General features: G+C 46.4%; 1 protein-coding gene across 1 annotated transcript; it reads right to left on the bottom strand.

Moving 5' to 3' along the window:
• Window positions 1-2,562: 2,562 nt before the first annotated feature.
• mfsd6l (major facilitator superfamily domain containing 6-like) lies at window positions 2,563-10,652 on the bottom strand. Its single transcript, XM_041217245.1, has 2 exons — window positions 10,397-10,652; window positions 2,563-8,892 (listed from the first exon to the last, which is right to left on the bottom strand). The coding sequence occupies exon 2, from the start codon at window positions 8,862-8,864 to the stop codon at window positions 6,903-6,905; it is 1,962 nt and encodes a 653-aa protein (XP_041073179.1). The 5' UTR covers window positions 8,865-8,892; window positions 10,397-10,652; the 3' UTR covers window positions 2,563-6,902.
• Window positions 10,653-18,738: the final 8,086 nt, after the last annotated feature.

The following is an 18,738-nucleotide window of genomic DNA, read 5'->3' as shown; positions in this document are numbered from 1 at the left end:
TTGATGATCCCGTCCATCACTATACTGATGACTGAGTGTAGACTGATGCAATGGAGAATGTTGTCACTGAAGAAGCATTCAGTGCCATTCCAGATTTTCCAGTCTGGAAGAGCTGGGCAGCAAGTCCACTTTGGTGGGGCTCAACCCGGCCATTGGCCATCCTGCCAGTCATAAAGCCTCAGGAACAATGGCATTCTGCCTGAATTCATCAAAAATGGAAAGCCAGCACTGCTACTGCAGCTCATGAACTTTTGTGTCTGCTGGAAGGAAAGATTTGTGCCTCAAAAGAATAGTCATCTTGTACAAAAAGGGAGGCATCTCCTTTGTTATGTATTGTGCTTGTGTTGCTCTGACTAGATTGCAGACCCTGGCATTGCACATCTATCCTGTGTCTCAGTGCAACTTCAGAACTGGCCGATTGTTGATATGCATGATTTTATCACATTGGCAGTTACAGAAATGCCACAGATAGTGCAGACCAGTCTATATTGCCTTCATAGACCTCACAAAGGCCTTTGGCCTTGTCAGCAGAGACAGGCTTTTTAAACTGCTGTGGAAAATAGGCTGCTCACCTGGACTCCCGGGCATCATTTCTTCTTCCCACGAGGAGATGCGATTTCAGTTACAATGGGGCATCATCGGAGGCTTTCAATATCAGCAGCAGGGTAAAGCAGGGCTGTGTCCTCTTTGGCATTATTTTTCTCCATAATTTTGTACGCTTTCAGCAACTCAAATGAGGGTGTCTACCTGCATGCCAGAACTGACAGCAAGCTGTTCAACTTGGCAAGACTGCATGCGAAGACCAAAATGTGTAATGTCCAAGTTAGTGAGTTGTTGATAAAGCTGTGCTGGGATCCCATACTGAATCTCACTTGCAGCAGCTTGTAGATTGGCTCTCCTGGGCCTGCAAGGAGTTCGGACTGACAATCAGCATCAGGAAGACCAAAGTTATGGGCCAAGGCGTAGAGACTCCAGCTTCCATCAGCACTGACATCCTCACTTTGGCGGTCGTCAACAGCTTCACATACCTTGGATCAATTACCAGCAACCTGTCCCTTGATGCCGAAATCAGCACCAGGATTGCCAGGGTCGCAGCTGTCAGGTCAAAGTTGAGAAGCTGAGTGTCCCAACAGCAAACTGAAAATACGAAGCTTGTCTTCTCAGCTCCCTCCTTCACAGTAACGAGGCATGGACAACTTGAGCGCCAAGAAAAGTGGCTGAACAGCTTCCAGATCCGCTGCTGGACACAAACTTTGGGCATCTCCTGGCAAGACAGATTGCCGAATATGGAAGTACCTCAGCGCACAGGGATCCCAGCATGTTTGCCCGCAAGTCAGAGGTGACTCCGTTGTCTGGGCCCATGAGCTGAATGGATAACAGCCACATTCCAAAGTCATGTTCTATGGCAAGCTTGCCATTGGCATGAGACAACCAGGTCACCCACGTCTGCAATAAAAGGATGTCTCCAGGTGAGATCTCGAGTTGACCAGGATTGGAGTCGATGCATGGGAAGTACTTGCTGTTGACCAAAATGCCTGGAGATAAGCAGAGAAGGGTGTGGAAAAAGGAGAGGATGAAAGGAATGATCAGATGGCAGGAGAGCCTGCTAGAAAGAAAAAAAAAATCAGCAGACCTCGGGTTAGCGCTATTCATCTATCTCAGCTGTGAGAGGGTCTGCCACTCAGGAATCTGACTCTGCAGCCACAACAAACCAATGTTCAAAACAGAAGTGTCATACACCTTGGGCATAGTCCATTGCGTCTCAAGCGAGACAGATGGCAAGATTGTAAATCACAGCATATAAGTCAACTCAGTGTATAAGACGATCCCATTTTTCTAGCCCCAAAATCATGTTTTTGCATATACTTGGTGTATAAGTTGAATCTCCCTTTTTAGCCACAACATGCAATACATGCATTAATAGTCAGCCTCAATTTTTCAACCCACAAATGCATGTTTTACTTACCGGTATTTATGTGAACATACAGAAAAAAAATATTCTTATGTACCTCACAATTGTATGCAATGGGTCAAGCAGTCAATCAGGGCTGGGTTGCAAGAGATGCGTGGGAGTCGTAAGACACGTCCATTCTGTGTTGGGTGCTGATGACATTTCAAAATGGCGACTACTCACACCAGTGGTTCACTTTTATACCTGGCGTATAAATCAACCCCCCCATTTTTTGAGGCTTCAAAGGTCAATTTATATGCCAACAACTACAATGTTGGAAACAAAAATAACAAAATAAATTATAATTTAATAAGCTTCCCAGTTGGTGACTAAACAATGCTGTTAATCAAAGCTGCACTTTTATTTTGGAATAATTCAAATTTAGTGCAAAAATAATTGGGTTTTAGTTATAGCAAAATGATCTACATTTATAATTTCAAATGAGAAAAGTTTAAAAGGGATATAATATAGGAATAATTACAATTGATGTCTCTCTCTTTTGGCTTTCAACATTGACCTGAGACAGGATTTGGCTTATGTATGATCTATGTATGATCTATGAGTTAACAATGAAACTGACAAACTAGGCAAAAACGACAGAATTGACCAGGTTTCAATAAAATCATTTATTTAAAATCAATATATCCAATCACCAGTCCAATAAATAAGCTACAAGTACATTTACTAATAGAGACATTTAATATATTTTTCAATATTTACAGAGCTTTAATATACAACCAAATACACCATCATACAGCAGTGGTTACCAAGTAAAAAGTGCAATTTCAATTACCCACTGCACAATTTGTAATATTGCCTGAAGACAGAAACATAGCACCCCTCCCTGAAGGCACATTCCGTTTTTTTTTACAAGTGCAAGAATGTCTCAAATCAATTTCTAAGCACAAAGAATATTTGTTTATAACCTTATCCCGCATCCTCCCCAAACAAGCGGTAGCAAATCTCAAACAAATGATATTTTCTGATTTTTCACACATTTCCTAACAATTAAAAAATAACAATGGTTATTCCTCTTATTAGCAATAAGTGCAACAATGGAAAATAGATTGACCAGTTTCAACCAAAAGTATGGAGAACCCTAAAAATAGTCCCACTTTTTAAAAATAATTTAAATTCCAGAAAAGGAAAATGAAACCAGGGTTTCATCTAGTTCTACTAGCTAACTTCAAGAAAAGGAGCCAATTAACTCTAGGAATTAAGATTTTTCTTCTTTAAGGAAACATCCACACTTATTTTACCTTCATTGTTCTCTTTTTCCATAGGGAATTTTTTATATATTCAAACGAAGTCGTATCAAAATGTAAAACACTCTTTCCCCCAAAAAGAAAACAGTGCATTCAGCATTGATTTCATAATGGAACACCACCACAGTGCAAAAGATCTGCATGAGAGACATATAATTAAAGAGCTAAGTAATATATTGTTGAGACATTCACAGTATTTTGTTTTCAAATGCAACTACAATGTTACAGTATACTTCAATGTGCTTACAGTGGAATGTTAATTCTTTTGAGGAAATATGAATGAAATTCTTCACTCAACAAAAACATGCAATTACTTTGCATGTTAATAGGCAGAGGCGTAAGATGCGTGTGCAAAGATTTTGTTCCAATTTGCATACAAAATTTCTCTAAACAAATTCTACATATTTAATTTTGTAAATCAAGAAAATTCCCTCCTCCGTCCCACCCTAAGTAGCTAACCAAGAGCTTCATGGTATAGCTATGCTTAACTTACTTCACAAACAATTATTGTTAGTGTAATTGTCAGATTTTATTAGTGTACTAACATACAGTACTGCAGTATGGAGGGTTCATAGCTGAGGTACATGGAGTGAAGCACCCTGCACCTGGTTTTGAAATGATATTGGTCCTTGAAGCAGATCAGCTCATTGCCTGACCTACCAGCTGAGAAACAGCTTATGTTCAATTGGACTGGGAAGACAGTGGAACATCTGCATGTTTTTTTCAAATGAAAATGGAAAGCATGAACAAAAATACCACAAAAATAAAATTGTTCCTCACTTCAAATTCTACAAGCTTGAATGACAAAGGAATCAAGTAGGAAAATAGAAAATGTTCAGTATAATGAGCTAATTGGATAGCTCCTTCAAAGATCCAGCACATGCACAATGGGATGAATGGCCTCACTGTGCGTTGCATGATTCTCCATTTGCAACTATTTCAAGAAGAGTTTCCAACCTCAAAATGTGTCGTGCAGGTCTTCAGAAGGTTGTGTTTTTCCTGAAGTTCTCAGTTACATTTTTTTAAATTGCCTTCCTATCTGGAAATCAATCATTCCTGCTGTGGGTCAGTACGAAGGGTAACATGTCTCCCTCTGGAACCTCATCCAAGCAGCCATTCTTCATGTCACACTACTCAATGTTATCACATTATCTCACCATGGAGAGGCTTGGGATGGGAATGAGGCATGGGAAGAGGGCATCACAGCCTAGGTCAATCCTATCCTCACCAAACATTCACTCATGTCCTACTTAGCAGGATATCATTGAATCAGTCAAGAACTGGAAATGTCAGGCTGGGTTCCTCAACTTCAGCTTTTCTTGAGAACAAGTGGAGTTTTAATCAGCTAATTCAGAAAAGGCCAGATACTAAACATGGGAACATTTTGCTGGTACGGCTGCTCTACACTAGCTTTACAAACGGAGTCACCAACAAACCCAATATGCAGGTATTTTGCTAGAAGAATAAATCCATCTTAAACTAATCTGCAAATGCTAAACGCACTAATTGACCTGTTGGTTGACTGACTTAACTGGGCATGTTTGGCATGACAGAGAAAACATTTAGTGCAGCATAAAGTAGTATTAATGTTTAGTGTGGAAAATTATCCAGCGATTTTCAATCATTTTCTAGTTTATAGATGTAAAAAAACTAGTAGCTGCCTGTTCATAACTGCAGTTAGCATATCTGTACTTGACTTTTACATGTTTTTCTCCTCCACTGTAATGCTGCATCAGTGCCTTCAATTCTGACAAACACTTCCACCTAAAACACCTTTACCTTTTCTTTTCAAATGCTAACAGACTCATACTGTATCTCCAACACTTTGCATTTTTATTTCAAATCTAAACCTGAGTTTAATTACTGATCGGTACCCTTAATGAGACAAAAATCTAGAATGAGGAACACGTGATACTGTAACCTCTCCAAGATTTTTAAATTTTCTATAGCGTAGAAATTTTTAAAATACAAAGTTAAAGAACATGAATTATGAAATAATTGCTCATACTTCAGTTTTTAAAATAAGAATGTGTCTCCATATCCCTTTATGTCTCTCCATGCCATTTACTATTTCTCACCAAAAAAGAGTAAACAGGGAACTTGATGCAAATTCATGCCAGTAATACTTTAAGCTAAGCAAGGGGGAGCGTATGAATACAGCTTTGAAGAGCATCCATTGATGTTGGGGAGTGTGGTAAAGAGAGAAAAATAAGAGGGAAGAAAGACATGAAAAGATAAGAGTACAAAGACAACACATGTAGTTTGTTGGATAGGAGACATTTTTTGTGAAGTGAAGAGAGCATGCCAATGAGAGAAGGTAATGAGGATGGCACAGGAAGAGCTACCAGAGATTGGGCTACATCATAGGAGGTCGGAACATATAGATTCTCAAGTCTGCTGACAACATCACGCTCATCACCAGAACAAAGGAAGAGTTAGAGACCACGGCAGGCCTAGTCAAAAGACACAGTGAGTCTTCTGCGCTGACCATAACTGAGGCAATGACCAACATTGTGGCTCTATATGGAAAATCCAGGTTAGATTAACTACAGCAAGAGGTGTGACCAGTGACTTAAGTAGTGTCTGGAACTGCAAGTCCAAAAGCAATAGCATGAAGCTGAAAAACAACATCCAGTACAGTCACTAGTGTGGAGTGTTACACTCTATGAATGAGTTGGACCCTGAAAAAAAGGATAAGAGGAGGAGAACAGCTTTTGAAATGTGGGCATGGAGGAGGATGCTTAGGATCAGCTGGAAGGACAGAAAGACAAAATATGTGGGTTAGATCGAGGATAGAAGTTCAGGAATCAAAAGGGCTGTTCAGTAGTTAGAGAAAGAAAGATAGTCAAGTACAGACACTGGAAATGAAGACCCCACAACCTTGTCCTAGCAATAATTGAAGGAGAAAATGAGGGTAGAAACAGAAGAGGAAGAAGAAAGATTGGATGGGTGGATAACATCAAGACATGGACTAAGGGAGGATTGAAGAAAACCAGAGACGAAGCAAGAAAATGCCAACGGTCCCATTAAGGCTATGGTGACAAGGAATTAACAAGAGCATGATAAGGTAGAGGTGCTACATGAATGCAGTTTTTCTATTTAAATTATTTTTGCGTATTAAGTCCAGAAGTGGGCCCTTGGTAGCACTTTCCTTTCTCACCACTAACAGTGGAATGGTGAATGAGAAAACAGTCAGTCCAGATCATTTCTTGCCCTCCAAGTGTTCACTGTATTTTAATGAGTAGGTATAGAAGAATACCATAAACAGCTTTATATTCAATTAGCTGAAGACACCACATAAGCAATAACATCCAGTCATCACAGTTATGGCCTAACAACTATTAAAGGGACATTTCCATTTCAAAACAAATATTCTATTTTATTCAAAAATTAAATTCCCATAATTTGCCTTTTTAAAAAAAATCTCAATCCTACATTTCGTAGCTAAAAGTGCCAAAAAGAGTCAAAAAACCACACTTAAAGTAGAACTGGTATACAGTATTTAATAGCACATCATTTAATCTTAACCTGATTACTAAATTGTCACCTGAAAATTTCTATTCCAGATGTTTATTATATACTTTGGCTTGAATTTTAAAGCAACAACCAGAGCATTTGTGCCAAACATGAGGATGTCTTATATATTCAACAGGGAATACCCTAGAGAGATGAGCTTAGTAAACTAGCTACTTCTGTAAAACGTTTTCATTTTTCAGGGCCGTAACAAGCCAATCTTTATCTTGCTCATCATCCGAGTCACTCATATCACTGGTATCAGCTGCTAACAGTCGTGAGTAGTTTAACCTCTTTTGCCGAGGAATCTTAGACTGTGCAATGAGGAACACCACTGCCCAAAGCATTGCAGTAGCAGAGCATGCTTGGTAAAGTCTTTCTATGCCAAAACTATTCACAATGAAGCCACTGCAAAAACTGCCAAAACTTGCACCTAGACCAAAGGAAAGCCCATGGTAGATTTTATGGAGTGTCCTTTCTGTACCAAGGGTAGCTAGATCATTACATTGACTCCAAACAGCCCACCACAAGGCACCATTGCTAAAAGCATTCAAGACTTGAACAGGCAAAACTGCCCAAGAGGACCAGAGGAATGAATAGTAGAGCAGCTGAGCCGCAAGGCAAATTAGTCCCAAAGCCACTGTTCCAGAAAGTGAAAGGATCTTTAGCACTCTGTCCTTAAAAAGAAAAAGTAGAACTTCAGCTATAAAGCCAATTGCAACTGCAGCTCCCATAAAAGCCTCGCTGCTTCCCTTATTCTGCATTTGCCAAAAGAGGAAGTTGTTTATTGTTGATCCGATAGCTCCTGTGATGAAGACAGTGATCACATACAAGATGGCCCTTCCATCACTTCCCAACAGGTGCAATCCTTTGACAGTGCGGTTTACCATGTCATTTTTCTTAGCAGTGTGAATTGGATAGAACACACCAACAAGAAGTGTCAAAGTAATCAGCACTGCATAGCTATAAAAGTGCACGGCAATTCTAGGAGTATGTGCATTGAGGAAACAATTCAGCCTGTCCACAAGGACGCCAATACTAAAAGCTGCTCCAGCTGTGCCCAAGTAACCCCAAATCCACTGTTTACCATAGCGATCAACAGAGTCAACAAAGTCCAGGTAGTCATACAGCCCATCATCTGCAACCCAATCCGGAGCTGATGCTAAAATCTCCCATAAAGATATAGCTAGTAAAATAAGCACAAATGTCTGGTTCTGGTTATCCAGAATTTTAAAACTGTGATTAGGCTCAGTGTTGATGCGTTGCTTTTCTTTTCTGTCATCAGAACTGATCTTCAAAGCAACATTCCTTTTCATGACATGACTGTTTACTGTACTAGAATAAACATCTAAACTGTCGTTTTCCTCTTTGTTATTTTCTTTAACAGGAAGGTGCTTGGCAGCTTCTCTCATAGTTCTTGCCTGGCCAGAGTCTTCAATTGGCAGAAATTGGTTCTGCTTTGATTGAAGATGATCATTTGCATTTTGTGCGCTACCCACATCTTTTGACAGAGCTGAGAATTTTGAATTTGTAACATTACTCAGCTCAGTCTTGTCTGGATGTTTGGTTAGCGGTTTGGTTATGTTGCTCACAGCAGATGGTTCAGCAGTGGTCAGCAACTGGAGGTTTTCTTTCATTTGGAATGTTGAACGAGGATGGCCTGTTACAGCAGCATTCAATATTGTGGGAAGAATGGTCTGTGCAATCTTATTCATCTTAAAATCACCAACACTGTCTTTGCCTTCTGGTCTTATATTTTGATTCCAACTGTTTTTTGCATACATACTTGTGTTGCAGAATTTGTATTCTACTTTTTCATCACCGGGTGGAATGAGTGTGAGTAAAAGACCTGCTCCTATTGATGACAACAGGGAGCCAAGCACAAGAATTCTTCTTTTGTTATGGCGTCCAGCACAGTAAGACCAAAAGGGAGTACAAAGCAGGGAAATAAAATACTTTGCCCCCATGACAATGCCGACAAATGGCGCAGTTAATCCAAGCTGTCTGAAATATATGGTAAGGAATGGAATTATACAGGCTGTTGCTGCACAGTGAAGAAAGTGATAGAGGCTGGCAAGAGCCAGTGCTTTGCTGACATTCCACTGTTTATTTCTCTTCATGGTTTTTGGTTTCATCTTCTAGCAAACATTGTCAATTAACAATCTGAAAAACAACCAAAAACTTGTATTAGGCAACAAGATGCATTTAATACAAGGTGTGTGTGAATAATAAATCTTTCAGATTACACAAGTAACAGAATGTTCCTCATTAAATTATGAAAAGCCTGCCTTAAAGCTGTTGAAACTTTGTTGGCATACTATATTTGGGCCGCCTTGGAGAGCAGCAATAACCCCCAGATTCTTTTCTCCACTACCAACCATATCCTTTAACCCTATGCCCTGCCTCCTCCACCACCAAATAAGAGTAGGTCTTCAGCACTATGAATAAGACCATTTATTTAACTGTTTACCAGGTACTTCTCTAAGCAAAACCTCCTCCAGGCTCCCCTGCCCAACCTCCTGGTTTTCTCCGATTCCTTTCCTTTATGCTGCTATGGCCTTTACAAGCTCTCGCCCATGAGATAACTACTACTCTCTTGACCCCATTCCCACTAAACTGCAAACCACTCAAACTCCCTTTCTGGTCCTACATACTGACTGACATTGTGAAAGTTTCTCCCCCTTATTTACTGACCCTCTTGTTTTAAAATGTCATCACTATCCCTCTCCTCAAAAAAGCCCACCCTGGACTAATCTTCCCTTACAAAAATCTCCCACGTGTCCATTGGAACCTTTTCAATCAAGTTTCTGCCTCTGTCACAGCACTAAAATAGATTGAAATAAAGTAATCTGTGATTATGCTGCATTATTAACCTCCTCACTAGCTACCTGCATGTTTTAACTAAGCTAAACACAGCATTCTCTTTCAATGCATGTCCCCTCCATCTTGAATTGAGCTTCCAACCCCACATTCCGCTCTGTCAGGACACCACAGATCTCCATGTGTGTAGCATCAGCTACCCCCTGCCCTCAGTCACTGAAATCCTCATTTATGCTTCAGCACCTCCAGCCTGAACTATTCCAGAGCAAACGTCAACTGTGCTCTCCTCCGCCGATGCTGAGGACTCAGCAGCTGCTGAGTTTTTCCAGGTATTTCTGTTTCTGTTTTTATTCCAGTGCTTCCCTGGTTAACCTCTGGAAACCTCAGCTCAGCCTGAACTCTCTTGCACCATGCTTCTCACGCTATTTTTTGCTGGCTCGTGGCCTCCTGCTCCCCTCTCAATGCCTCAGATTTAAAACTCTCATCCTTAAAGCCTCCCAATCTTTGCCACCTCCACCAGAACACTCCTTCCTCCCCCACCCACCTCTTGCCCAACAGCTGGTGGCCCTGCCTCCGGCCTCTCCTGCTGATCAGAACACTGCCTTTAAACCAACTTCCAGCCAAACTCTCGCTCACCCCTCCCCCTCTTCTGGTCACTTTTGCCTGCGTGAAGCTCACTGGGATGCTCCAGGCGAGCCACAAATGCCAGTTGTTGTTGTATCGGTGAGCCCCCCCCCCCCCCCCCCCCACCCCATCCCACCTCACACCCCCACCTCACACACCACACCACCCCCCCCCCCAATACCACTCCCCACCCCCTCCACCCCGCCTCAGCCCCATCACCCACCGAGCCTGGGTCTTCAGTGCTGAACCTGAGGGAGGTTTATGGACACGGGGCTCATCACCGAACCGCAGCTCCAGCAATGAGGAAACATTCACATAAATAAACTCTTCTTCCTCATCCGGTCACCGCTTCACTCGGCTGCTCCTCCTGCGGCCCAGCTCACAACCGGCCAGCTTCCGCCTCCAGCAGCCCGGGCCCAGCAGGTAAACCGCTCGGCCTCGGGTCTGGGATCGAGGAGGTGGGGGGGGGGGGGAGGTGGTGGTGTGGAAACCAGGCACCGCCGCCTCATCCGCCACACGAAAACTTCCAGAGGGCGGGGCCCGTCATTCATGCCAATCGCCCAATGGGCGAGAGCCGCGCTGGGCACGTGATTGTCGCCCAGGGGACATTGCCGCCCCGCCCATTCGCGGCCCGCGTGACCCGCCCCACGCCCCAGGTGTTTGCCCACGTGATCCTCCCTCGCTGCCCGTGTGATGTGACCCGAGCCCCGCCCCCGTGGCTGCTGATGTCATTCTAACACCACCCCCACCCACCTCGCTCTAAACCTGGCGCTACCCAAGTGACCGCCATCGCGCGCGAGCATTTTTATTCAAAAAGGGATTTCGGTTTCTGGCTTTGGGGTGCGGGGCAGGATGGGATGGAGGCGAGATTGTTGTTGGGTTGTTGTTGTGACCTGGCCTGAGCCGCCATGTCAGCGGCTGGGAGGGTGGGACCTCCAACTGCAGCTCCTCCCAGCTGAGCTGCTCAGGGGGCCTGAGGTGGCAGAGTTCACCCTGTGGACCGTGTTTGACACTGACAGCAGAGGGCCGTTGTTCTTTGATGAGGTGAATAGTCATTGTCAGGTGAAGAGTAAGGGGGGGGCGATGACAGCATTCTGCAGAGATCCCTCACTCAACACAGTCACCTCGCCATCATCATCATCACCATCATCATCATCATCATGCAGCGCTGCAGGATCGTGAAGAAGTTTCTCGGAGCACAACTTACCCAGTCGAGTGCTTGAGTCGGGTTGCCCAACGCGACGAAGAGTTCCTGCTGCCGCCCTCGACGTTTTCTACAGCCGGGTCTGGCCACAAGCGTTCGGCCAAAGCTCCCGCAAAAATCAGCTAGGATGGAGTGGACACTTGCGGCCGACAAAACACCTCTCCCCCACCCCCACCCGCCTGGTCCTGTTCTCCCAAACGGCCCGCGTTCCAAGGGAGGATAAAGAAAACGCTGAAAAGACGCTCGAGCTGCGCTTGAGGTGTGTCAGCGTTGACATGAATGATAGGGAGGAACTTGCTACCAATAACGAAAGTCATCGAATCCTGTATTCTGGATCCCACTACCTTGTGGGGACAACCTGTCCAATCCCGAAAGATCTGCGGTCAAGAATTGGCCTGCAGGAACTCGCGACCCTGATTAATCGAGGTACAGCTGTCGACGGCTGAAGAAAGGTCACAGAGCTGGGACATACATTCAGTTTTTCTCACCCCAGAGATGCTACCGAAACCTACTGAGTATTGCCATAACTTTCTGTTTTTATATGGCGAAACAGATGTACTGCGAATTCCAATTTAACCACGGCTTGTATTTATAGAGCAACTTCAACACAACAAATGTCTGAAGAGGCTTCGCAGGACAATATAAAGCAAAGTTTGACAAAAGAGCTTCATAAAGCAATATTGGGGCAGGAGGTCAAGAGCTTGATCAAAGAGATAGGTTTTAAGGAGGAAAAAGAGGCAGAGGAATTTAGGGAGGGAATTCGAAAGCTGAGGGCCTTGGCAGTCAAGGGTAGGGTAACTAATGGTGGAGTGGTTACAATCAGGTTTGCTCAGGAGACCAGAATTAGAGGAGCGCAGTTATGATGGAGATTGTGAGACAGCAGAAGGTTACAGAAATAGGGATGGATGAGGTGATGGAATGATTCAAAAACTAAGCACCAGCAGTGCCTCTGTTGGTAGCACTCTCACCTCGGAGTTAGACAGGTGTGCGTTGAAGTCCAACTTGAGGGACTGAGCTCATAATTCAAACAGGATGCAGAGCGCTGCACTGCTGGAGGTGCTGTCTTATGTATGAAAAATTAAACTGAAATGCAATCTGCCTGCTTGCAATCTCTCGCTGTAATAACACCATCTTACACTATAATAATCCAGCGAAAGTCCATCTGTACTAACCCAATCTAAAGCCCTCTCATCAAAGCTAAACCACTCGAACCCTTTTTCTGTACTAACCCTCCAGAACCCTTCCTCTCTGTACTAACCCAGTACGAGACCCTTTTCTTTGCACTAACCCAGGACAAGCTCCTTCTCTCTGTACTCGCCCAGTACGAGCACCTGCTTTCTGTACTAGCCCAGTACGGGCTCCTTCTCTCTGTACTAGCCCAGGACAAGCTCCTTCTCTCTATACTTGCCCAGTACGAGCACCTGCTCTCTGTACTAGCCCAGTACGAGCCCCTTCTCTCTGTACTAGCCCAGCACGAGCTCCTTTTCTCTGTACTAACCAAGTACGGGCTCATTCTCTCTGTACTCGCCCAGTACGAGGCCCTTCTCTCTGCACTAGCCCAGTACGAGCTCCTCTCTCTACGAGCCCAATATGAGCTCCTTCTCTCTGTACTATCCAAGTACGAGCTCCTTCTCTCTGTACTAACCCAGTACGAGCTCCTTCTCTCAGTAGTAACCTAGTACGAGTCCCTTCTCTCTGTACTTGCCCAGTCCGAGCACCTTCTCTCTGTACTTGCCCAGTACGAGCTCCTTCTCTCTGTACTAAAAAAGTACGAGTCCCATCTCTCTGTACTCGCCCAGTACGAGCCCCTTTACTCTGCACTAGCCCAGTAGGAGCCCCTCCTCTCTGCACTAGCCCAGGAGGAGCCCCTCCTCTCTGCACTAGCCCAGTACAAGCTCTTTCTCTCTGTACTAGTCCAGTACGAGCTCCTTCTCTCTGTAATAGCCCAGTACGAGCTCCTTCTCTCTGTACTCGCCCAGTACGAGCCCATTCTCTCTGTACTCGCCCAGTACGAGCCCATTCTCTCTGCACTAGCACAGTACTAGCCCCTCCTCTCTGTACTAGCCCAGTATAATCTCCTTCTCTCTGTACTAACCAAGTACGAGCCCCTTCTCTCTCTACGAGCTCAGTACGAGCACCTTCTCTCTGTACTGGCCCAGTACGAGCCCCTTTTCTCTGCACTTGCCCAGTACAAGCTCTTTCTCTCTGTACTAACCCAGTACAAGTCCCTTCTCTCTGTACTAGCCTAGTATGAGCCCCTTTTCACTGCGCTTGCCCAGTACGAGCTCCTTCTCTCTGTACTAGCCCAGTAGGAGCCCCTTCTCTCTGTACTAGCCCAGTACGAGCTCCTTCACTCTGTACTAACCCAGTACCAGCCCCTTCTCTCTGTACTAACCCAGTACCAGCCCCTTCTCTCTGTACTAACCCAGTACCAGCCCCTTCTCTCTGTACTAACCCAGTACCAGCCCCTTCTCTCTGTACTAACCCAGTACCAGCCCCTTCTCACTGTACTAACCCAGTACGAACTCCTTCTATGTTTTTGTCCAGTACGAGCCCATTTTCTATGCACTAGCACAGTAAGAGCTCCTTCTCTCTACACTAGTCCAGTACAATCTCCTTCTCTCTGCACCAGCCCAGTACGAGCTCCTTCTCTCTGTACTAGTCCAGTACGAGATCCTTCTCTCTGTACTAGTCCAGTACGAGTTCCTTCTCTATGTACTAACCCAGTATGAGCTCCTTCTCTCTGTACTAACCAAGTACGAGTCCCTTCTTTCTGTACTTTCCCAGTACGAGCTGCTTCTCTCTGTGCTAGCCCAGTATGAGCTCCTTCTCTCTGCACTAGCACAGTACGAGCCCCTTCTCTCTGTACTTGCCCAGTACGAGCCACTTCTCTCTGCACTTGCCCAGTACAAGCTCCTTCTCTCTGTACTTGCACAGTGCGGACTCCTCCTCTCTGTACTAGCCCAATATGAGCTCCTTCTCTCTGTACTAGCCCAGTATGAGCCCATTCTCTCTATAATAGCCCAGTACGAGCCCCTTTTCGCTGCACTAGCACAGAACGACCTCCTTCTCTCTGTACTAGTCCAGTAGGAGCTCCTTCTCTCTGTACTAACCAAGTACGAGCTCCTTCTCTGTGTACTCGCACAGTACGAGCCCCTCCTCTCTGTACTTGCCCATTACGAGCTCCTTCTCTCTGTACTAACCAAGTACGAGCTCCTTCTCTCTGTACTCACCCAGTACGAGCCCCTTTTCTCTGTACTAACCCAGTATGAGATCCTTCTCTCTGCACTTGCACAGTACGAGCCCCTTTTCTCTGCACTTGCCCAGTACAAGCTCCTTCTCTCTGTACTTGCACAGTGCGGACTCCTCCTCTCTGTACTAGCCCAATATGAGCTCTTTCTCTATGTACTAGCCCAGTACGAGCCCCTTTTCTCTGTACTAACCCAGTACAAGCCCCTTCTCTACGTACTAGCCTAGTACGAGCCCCTTTTCTCTGCGCTTGCCCAGTACCAGCCCCTTCTCCCTGTACTAGCCCAGTATGAGCTCCTTCTCTGTACTAGCACAGTATGAGCCGCTTCTCTCTGTACTAACCCAGTACCAGCCCCTTCTCTCTGTACTAACCCAGTACGAGCCCCTTCTCTCTGTACTAACCCAGTACCAGCCCCTTCTCCCTGTACTAACCCAGTACCAGCCCCTTCTCTCTGTACTAACTCAGTACGAGCTCCTTCTCTCTGTACTAGTCCAGTACGAGCTCCTTCTATCTGTACTAGTCCAGTACGAGCTCCTTCTCTCTGTATTAACCCAGTATGAGCTCCTTCTCTCTGTACTAACCAAGTACGAGTCCCTTCTCTCTGTACTTGCCCAGTACGAGCTCCTTCTCTCTGTACTAGTCCAGTACGAGCCCCTTCTCTCTGTACTAGTCCAGTACGAGCTCCTTCTCTGTACTTGCCCAGTACGAGCTCCTTCTCTCTGTACTAACCATGTACGAGTCCCTTCTCTCTGTACTTGCCCAGTACGAGCTCCTTCTCTCTGTACTAACCATGTACGAGTCCCTTCTCTCTGTATTCGCCCAGTACGAGCCCCTTTTCTCTGCACTAGCCCAGGAGGAGCCCCTCCTCTTTGCACTAACCCAGGAGGAGCCGCTCCTCTTTGCACTAACCCAGTACAAGCTCTTTCTCTCTGTACTAGACCAGTACGAGCCCCTTCTCTCTGTACTTGCCCAGTACGGGCTCCTTCTCTCTGTACTTGCCCAGTACGGGCTCCTTCTCTCTGTACTTGCCCAGTACGGACTCCTTCTCTCTGTACTTGCCCAGTACGGGCTCCTTCTCTCTGTACAAGCCCAGTACGAGCCCCTTCTCTCTGTACTTGCCCAGTACGAGCTCCTTCTCTCTGTACAAGCCCAGTACGAGCCCCTTCTCTCTGTACTTGCCCAGTACGGGCTCCTTCTCTCTGTACTTGCCCAGTACGAGCTCCTCCTCTCTGTACAAGCCCAGTACGAGCCCCTTCTCTCTGTACTAACCCAGTACAAGCCCCTTCTCTCTGTACTAGCCCAGTACGAGCCCTTCTCTCTGTACTAGCACAGTACTAGCTCCTTCTCTCTGCACTAGCCCAGGTACGAGCACCATCTCTCTGCACTAACCCAGTACGAGCCCATTCTCTCTGTACTATCCAAGTACGAACCCCTTCTCTCTGTAGTTGTCGAGTACGAGCTCCTTCTCTCTGTACTAAACCAGTAGGAGCTGCTTCTCTCTGTAGTAACCTAGTACGAGTCCCTTCTCTCTGTACTGGTCCAGTACGAGCCCCTTTTCTCTGCACTAGCCCAGTAGTAGCCCCTCCTCTCTGCACTAGCCCAGGAGGAGCCCCTCCTCTATGCACTAACCCAGTACAAGCTCTTTCTCTCTGTACTAGCTCAGTACGAGCTCCGTCTCCCTGTAATAGCCCAGTACGAGCCCCTTCTCTCTGTACTCGCCCAGTACGAGCCCCTTCTCTCTGTACTCGCCCAGTACGAGCCCCTCCGCTCTGTATTAGCACAGTACAATCTCCTTCTCTCTGGACTAGCACAGTGCGAACTCCTCCTCTCTGTACTAGCCCAGTAAGAGCTCCATCTCTCTGTACTAGCCCAGTACGAGCTCCTTTTCTCTGTACTAGCCCAGTACGAGCCGCTTTTCTCTGTAGTTGCCCAATACTGGCTCCTTCTCTCTGTACTTGCCCAGTAATGGCTCCTTCTCTCTGTACTTGCCCAGTAGGAGCTCCTTCTCTCTGTACTAGCCCAGTAAGAACTCCTCCTCTCTGTATTAGCACAGTACGTGCCCCTTTTATCTGCACTAGCCCAGTACGAGCTCCTTCTCTCTCTACGTGCCCAATATGAGCTCCTTCTCTCTGTACTAGCCCAGTACGAGCCCCTTCTCTCTGCACTAGCCCAGTTCGAGCCCCATCTCTCTGCACTAGCCCAGTACGAGCTCCTTCTCTCTGCACTAACCCAGTACGAGCCCATTCTCTCTGTACTAACCCAGCATGAGCCCCTTCTCTCTGTACTAAACCAGTACGAGGCCCTTCTCTCTGTACTAACCCATTACGAGCCCATTCTCTCTGTACTAGCCCAGTACGAGTCCCTTCTCTCTGTACTTGCCCAGTACGAGCTCCTTTTCTCTGCATTAGCCCAGAATGAGCCCCTTTTCGCTGCATTAGCCAAGTACGAGCTCCTTCTCTCTGTACTTGCCCAGTACGGGCTGCTTCTCTCTGTACTTGCCCAGTACGGGCTCCTTCTCTCTGTACTTGCCCAGTACGGGCTCCTTCTCTCTGTACTTGCCCAGTACGGGCTCCTTCTCTCTGTACTTGCCCAGTACGGGCTCCTTCTCTCTGTACTTGCCCAGTACGGGCTCCTTCTCTCTGTACTTGCCCAGTACGGGCTCCTTCTCTCTGTACTTGCCCAGTACGGGCTCCTTCTCTCTGTACTTGCCCAGTACGGGCTCCTTCTCTCTGTACTTGCCCAGTACGGGCTCCTTCTCTCTGTACTTGCCCAGTACGGGCTCCTTCTCTCTGTACTTGCCCAGTACGGGCTCCTTCTCTCTGTACTTGCCCAGTACGGGCTCCTTCTCTCTGTACTTGCCCAGTACGGGCTCCTTCTCTCTGTACTTGCCCAGTAAGAACTCCTCCTCTCTGTATTAGCACAGTACGTGCCCCTTTTCTCTGCACTAGCCCAGTACGAGCTCCTTCTCTCTCTACGAGACCAATATGAGCTCCTTCTCTCTGCACTAGCCCAGTACGAGCCCCTTCTCTCTGCACTAACCAGTACGAGCTCCTTCTCTCTGCACTAACCCAGCACGAGCCCATTCTCTCTGTACTAACCCAGCATGAGCCCCTTCTCTCTGTACTAAACCAGTACGAGGCCCTTCTCTCTGTACTAACCCATTACAAGCCCCTTCTCTCTGTACTAGCCCAGTACGAACTCCTTCTCTCTGTTCTTGCCCAGTACGAGACCCTTTTCTATGCACTAGCACAATACGAGCTCCATCTCTCTGTACTAGTCCAGTACAAGCTCCTTCTCTCTGTACTAGTACGGTATGAGCTCCTTCTCTCTGTACTAGTACGGTATGAGCTCCTTCTCTCTGTACTAACCAAGTACGAGTCCCTTCTCTCTGTACTTGCCCAGTACGAGCCCCTTTTCGCTGCATTAGCCAGGTACGAGCTCCTTCTCTCTGTACTTGCCCAGTACGGGCTCCTTCTCTCTGTACTTGCCCAGTACGGGCTCCTTCTCTCTGTACTTGCCCAGTACGGGCTCCTTCTCTCTGTACTTGCCCAGTACGGGCTCCTTCTCTCTGTACTTGCCCAGTACGGGCTCCTTCTCTCTGTACTTGCCCAGTACGGGCTCCTTCTCTCTGTACTTGCCCAGTACGGGCTCCTTCTCTCTGTACTTGCCCAGTACGGGCTCCTTCTCTCTGTACTTGCCCAGTACGGGCTCCTTCTCTCTGTACTTGCCCAGTACGGGCTCCTTCTCTCTGTACTTGCCCAGTACGGGCTCCTTCTCTCTGTACTTGCCCAGTACGGGCTCCTTCTCTCTGTACTTGCCCAGTACGGGCTCCTTCTCTCTGTACTTGCCCAGTACGGGCTCCTTCTCTCTGTACTTGCCCAGTACGGGCTCCTTCTCTCTGTACTTGCCCAGTAAGAACTCCTCCTCTCTGTATTAGCACAGTACGTGCCCCTTTTCTCTGCACTAGCCCAGTACGAGCTCCTTCTCTCTCTACGAGCCCAATATGAGCTCCTTCTCTCTGTACTAGCCCAGTACGAGCCCCTTCTCTCTGCACTAGCCCAGTACGAGCTCCATCTCTCTGCACTAACCCAGTACGAGCTCCTTCTCTCTG

Source organism: Carcharodon carcharias, chromosome 22 (genome assembly GCF_017639515.1).
Source record: "Carcharodon carcharias isolate sCarCar2 chromosome 22, sCarCar2.pri, whole genome shotgun sequence".
Lineage (NCBI taxonomy): Eukaryota > Metazoa > Chordata > Chondrichthyes > Lamniformes > Lamnidae > Carcharodon > Carcharodon carcharias.
This window is presented reverse-complemented; position numbering and strand designations above follow the sequence as displayed.

Excerpts from the sequence above, each read along its gene's own strand:
- mfsd6l (XM_041217245.1), bottom strand. The coding sequence starts at position 8,864 with ATGAAACCAAAAACCATGAAGAGAAATAAACAGTGGAATGTCAGCAAA.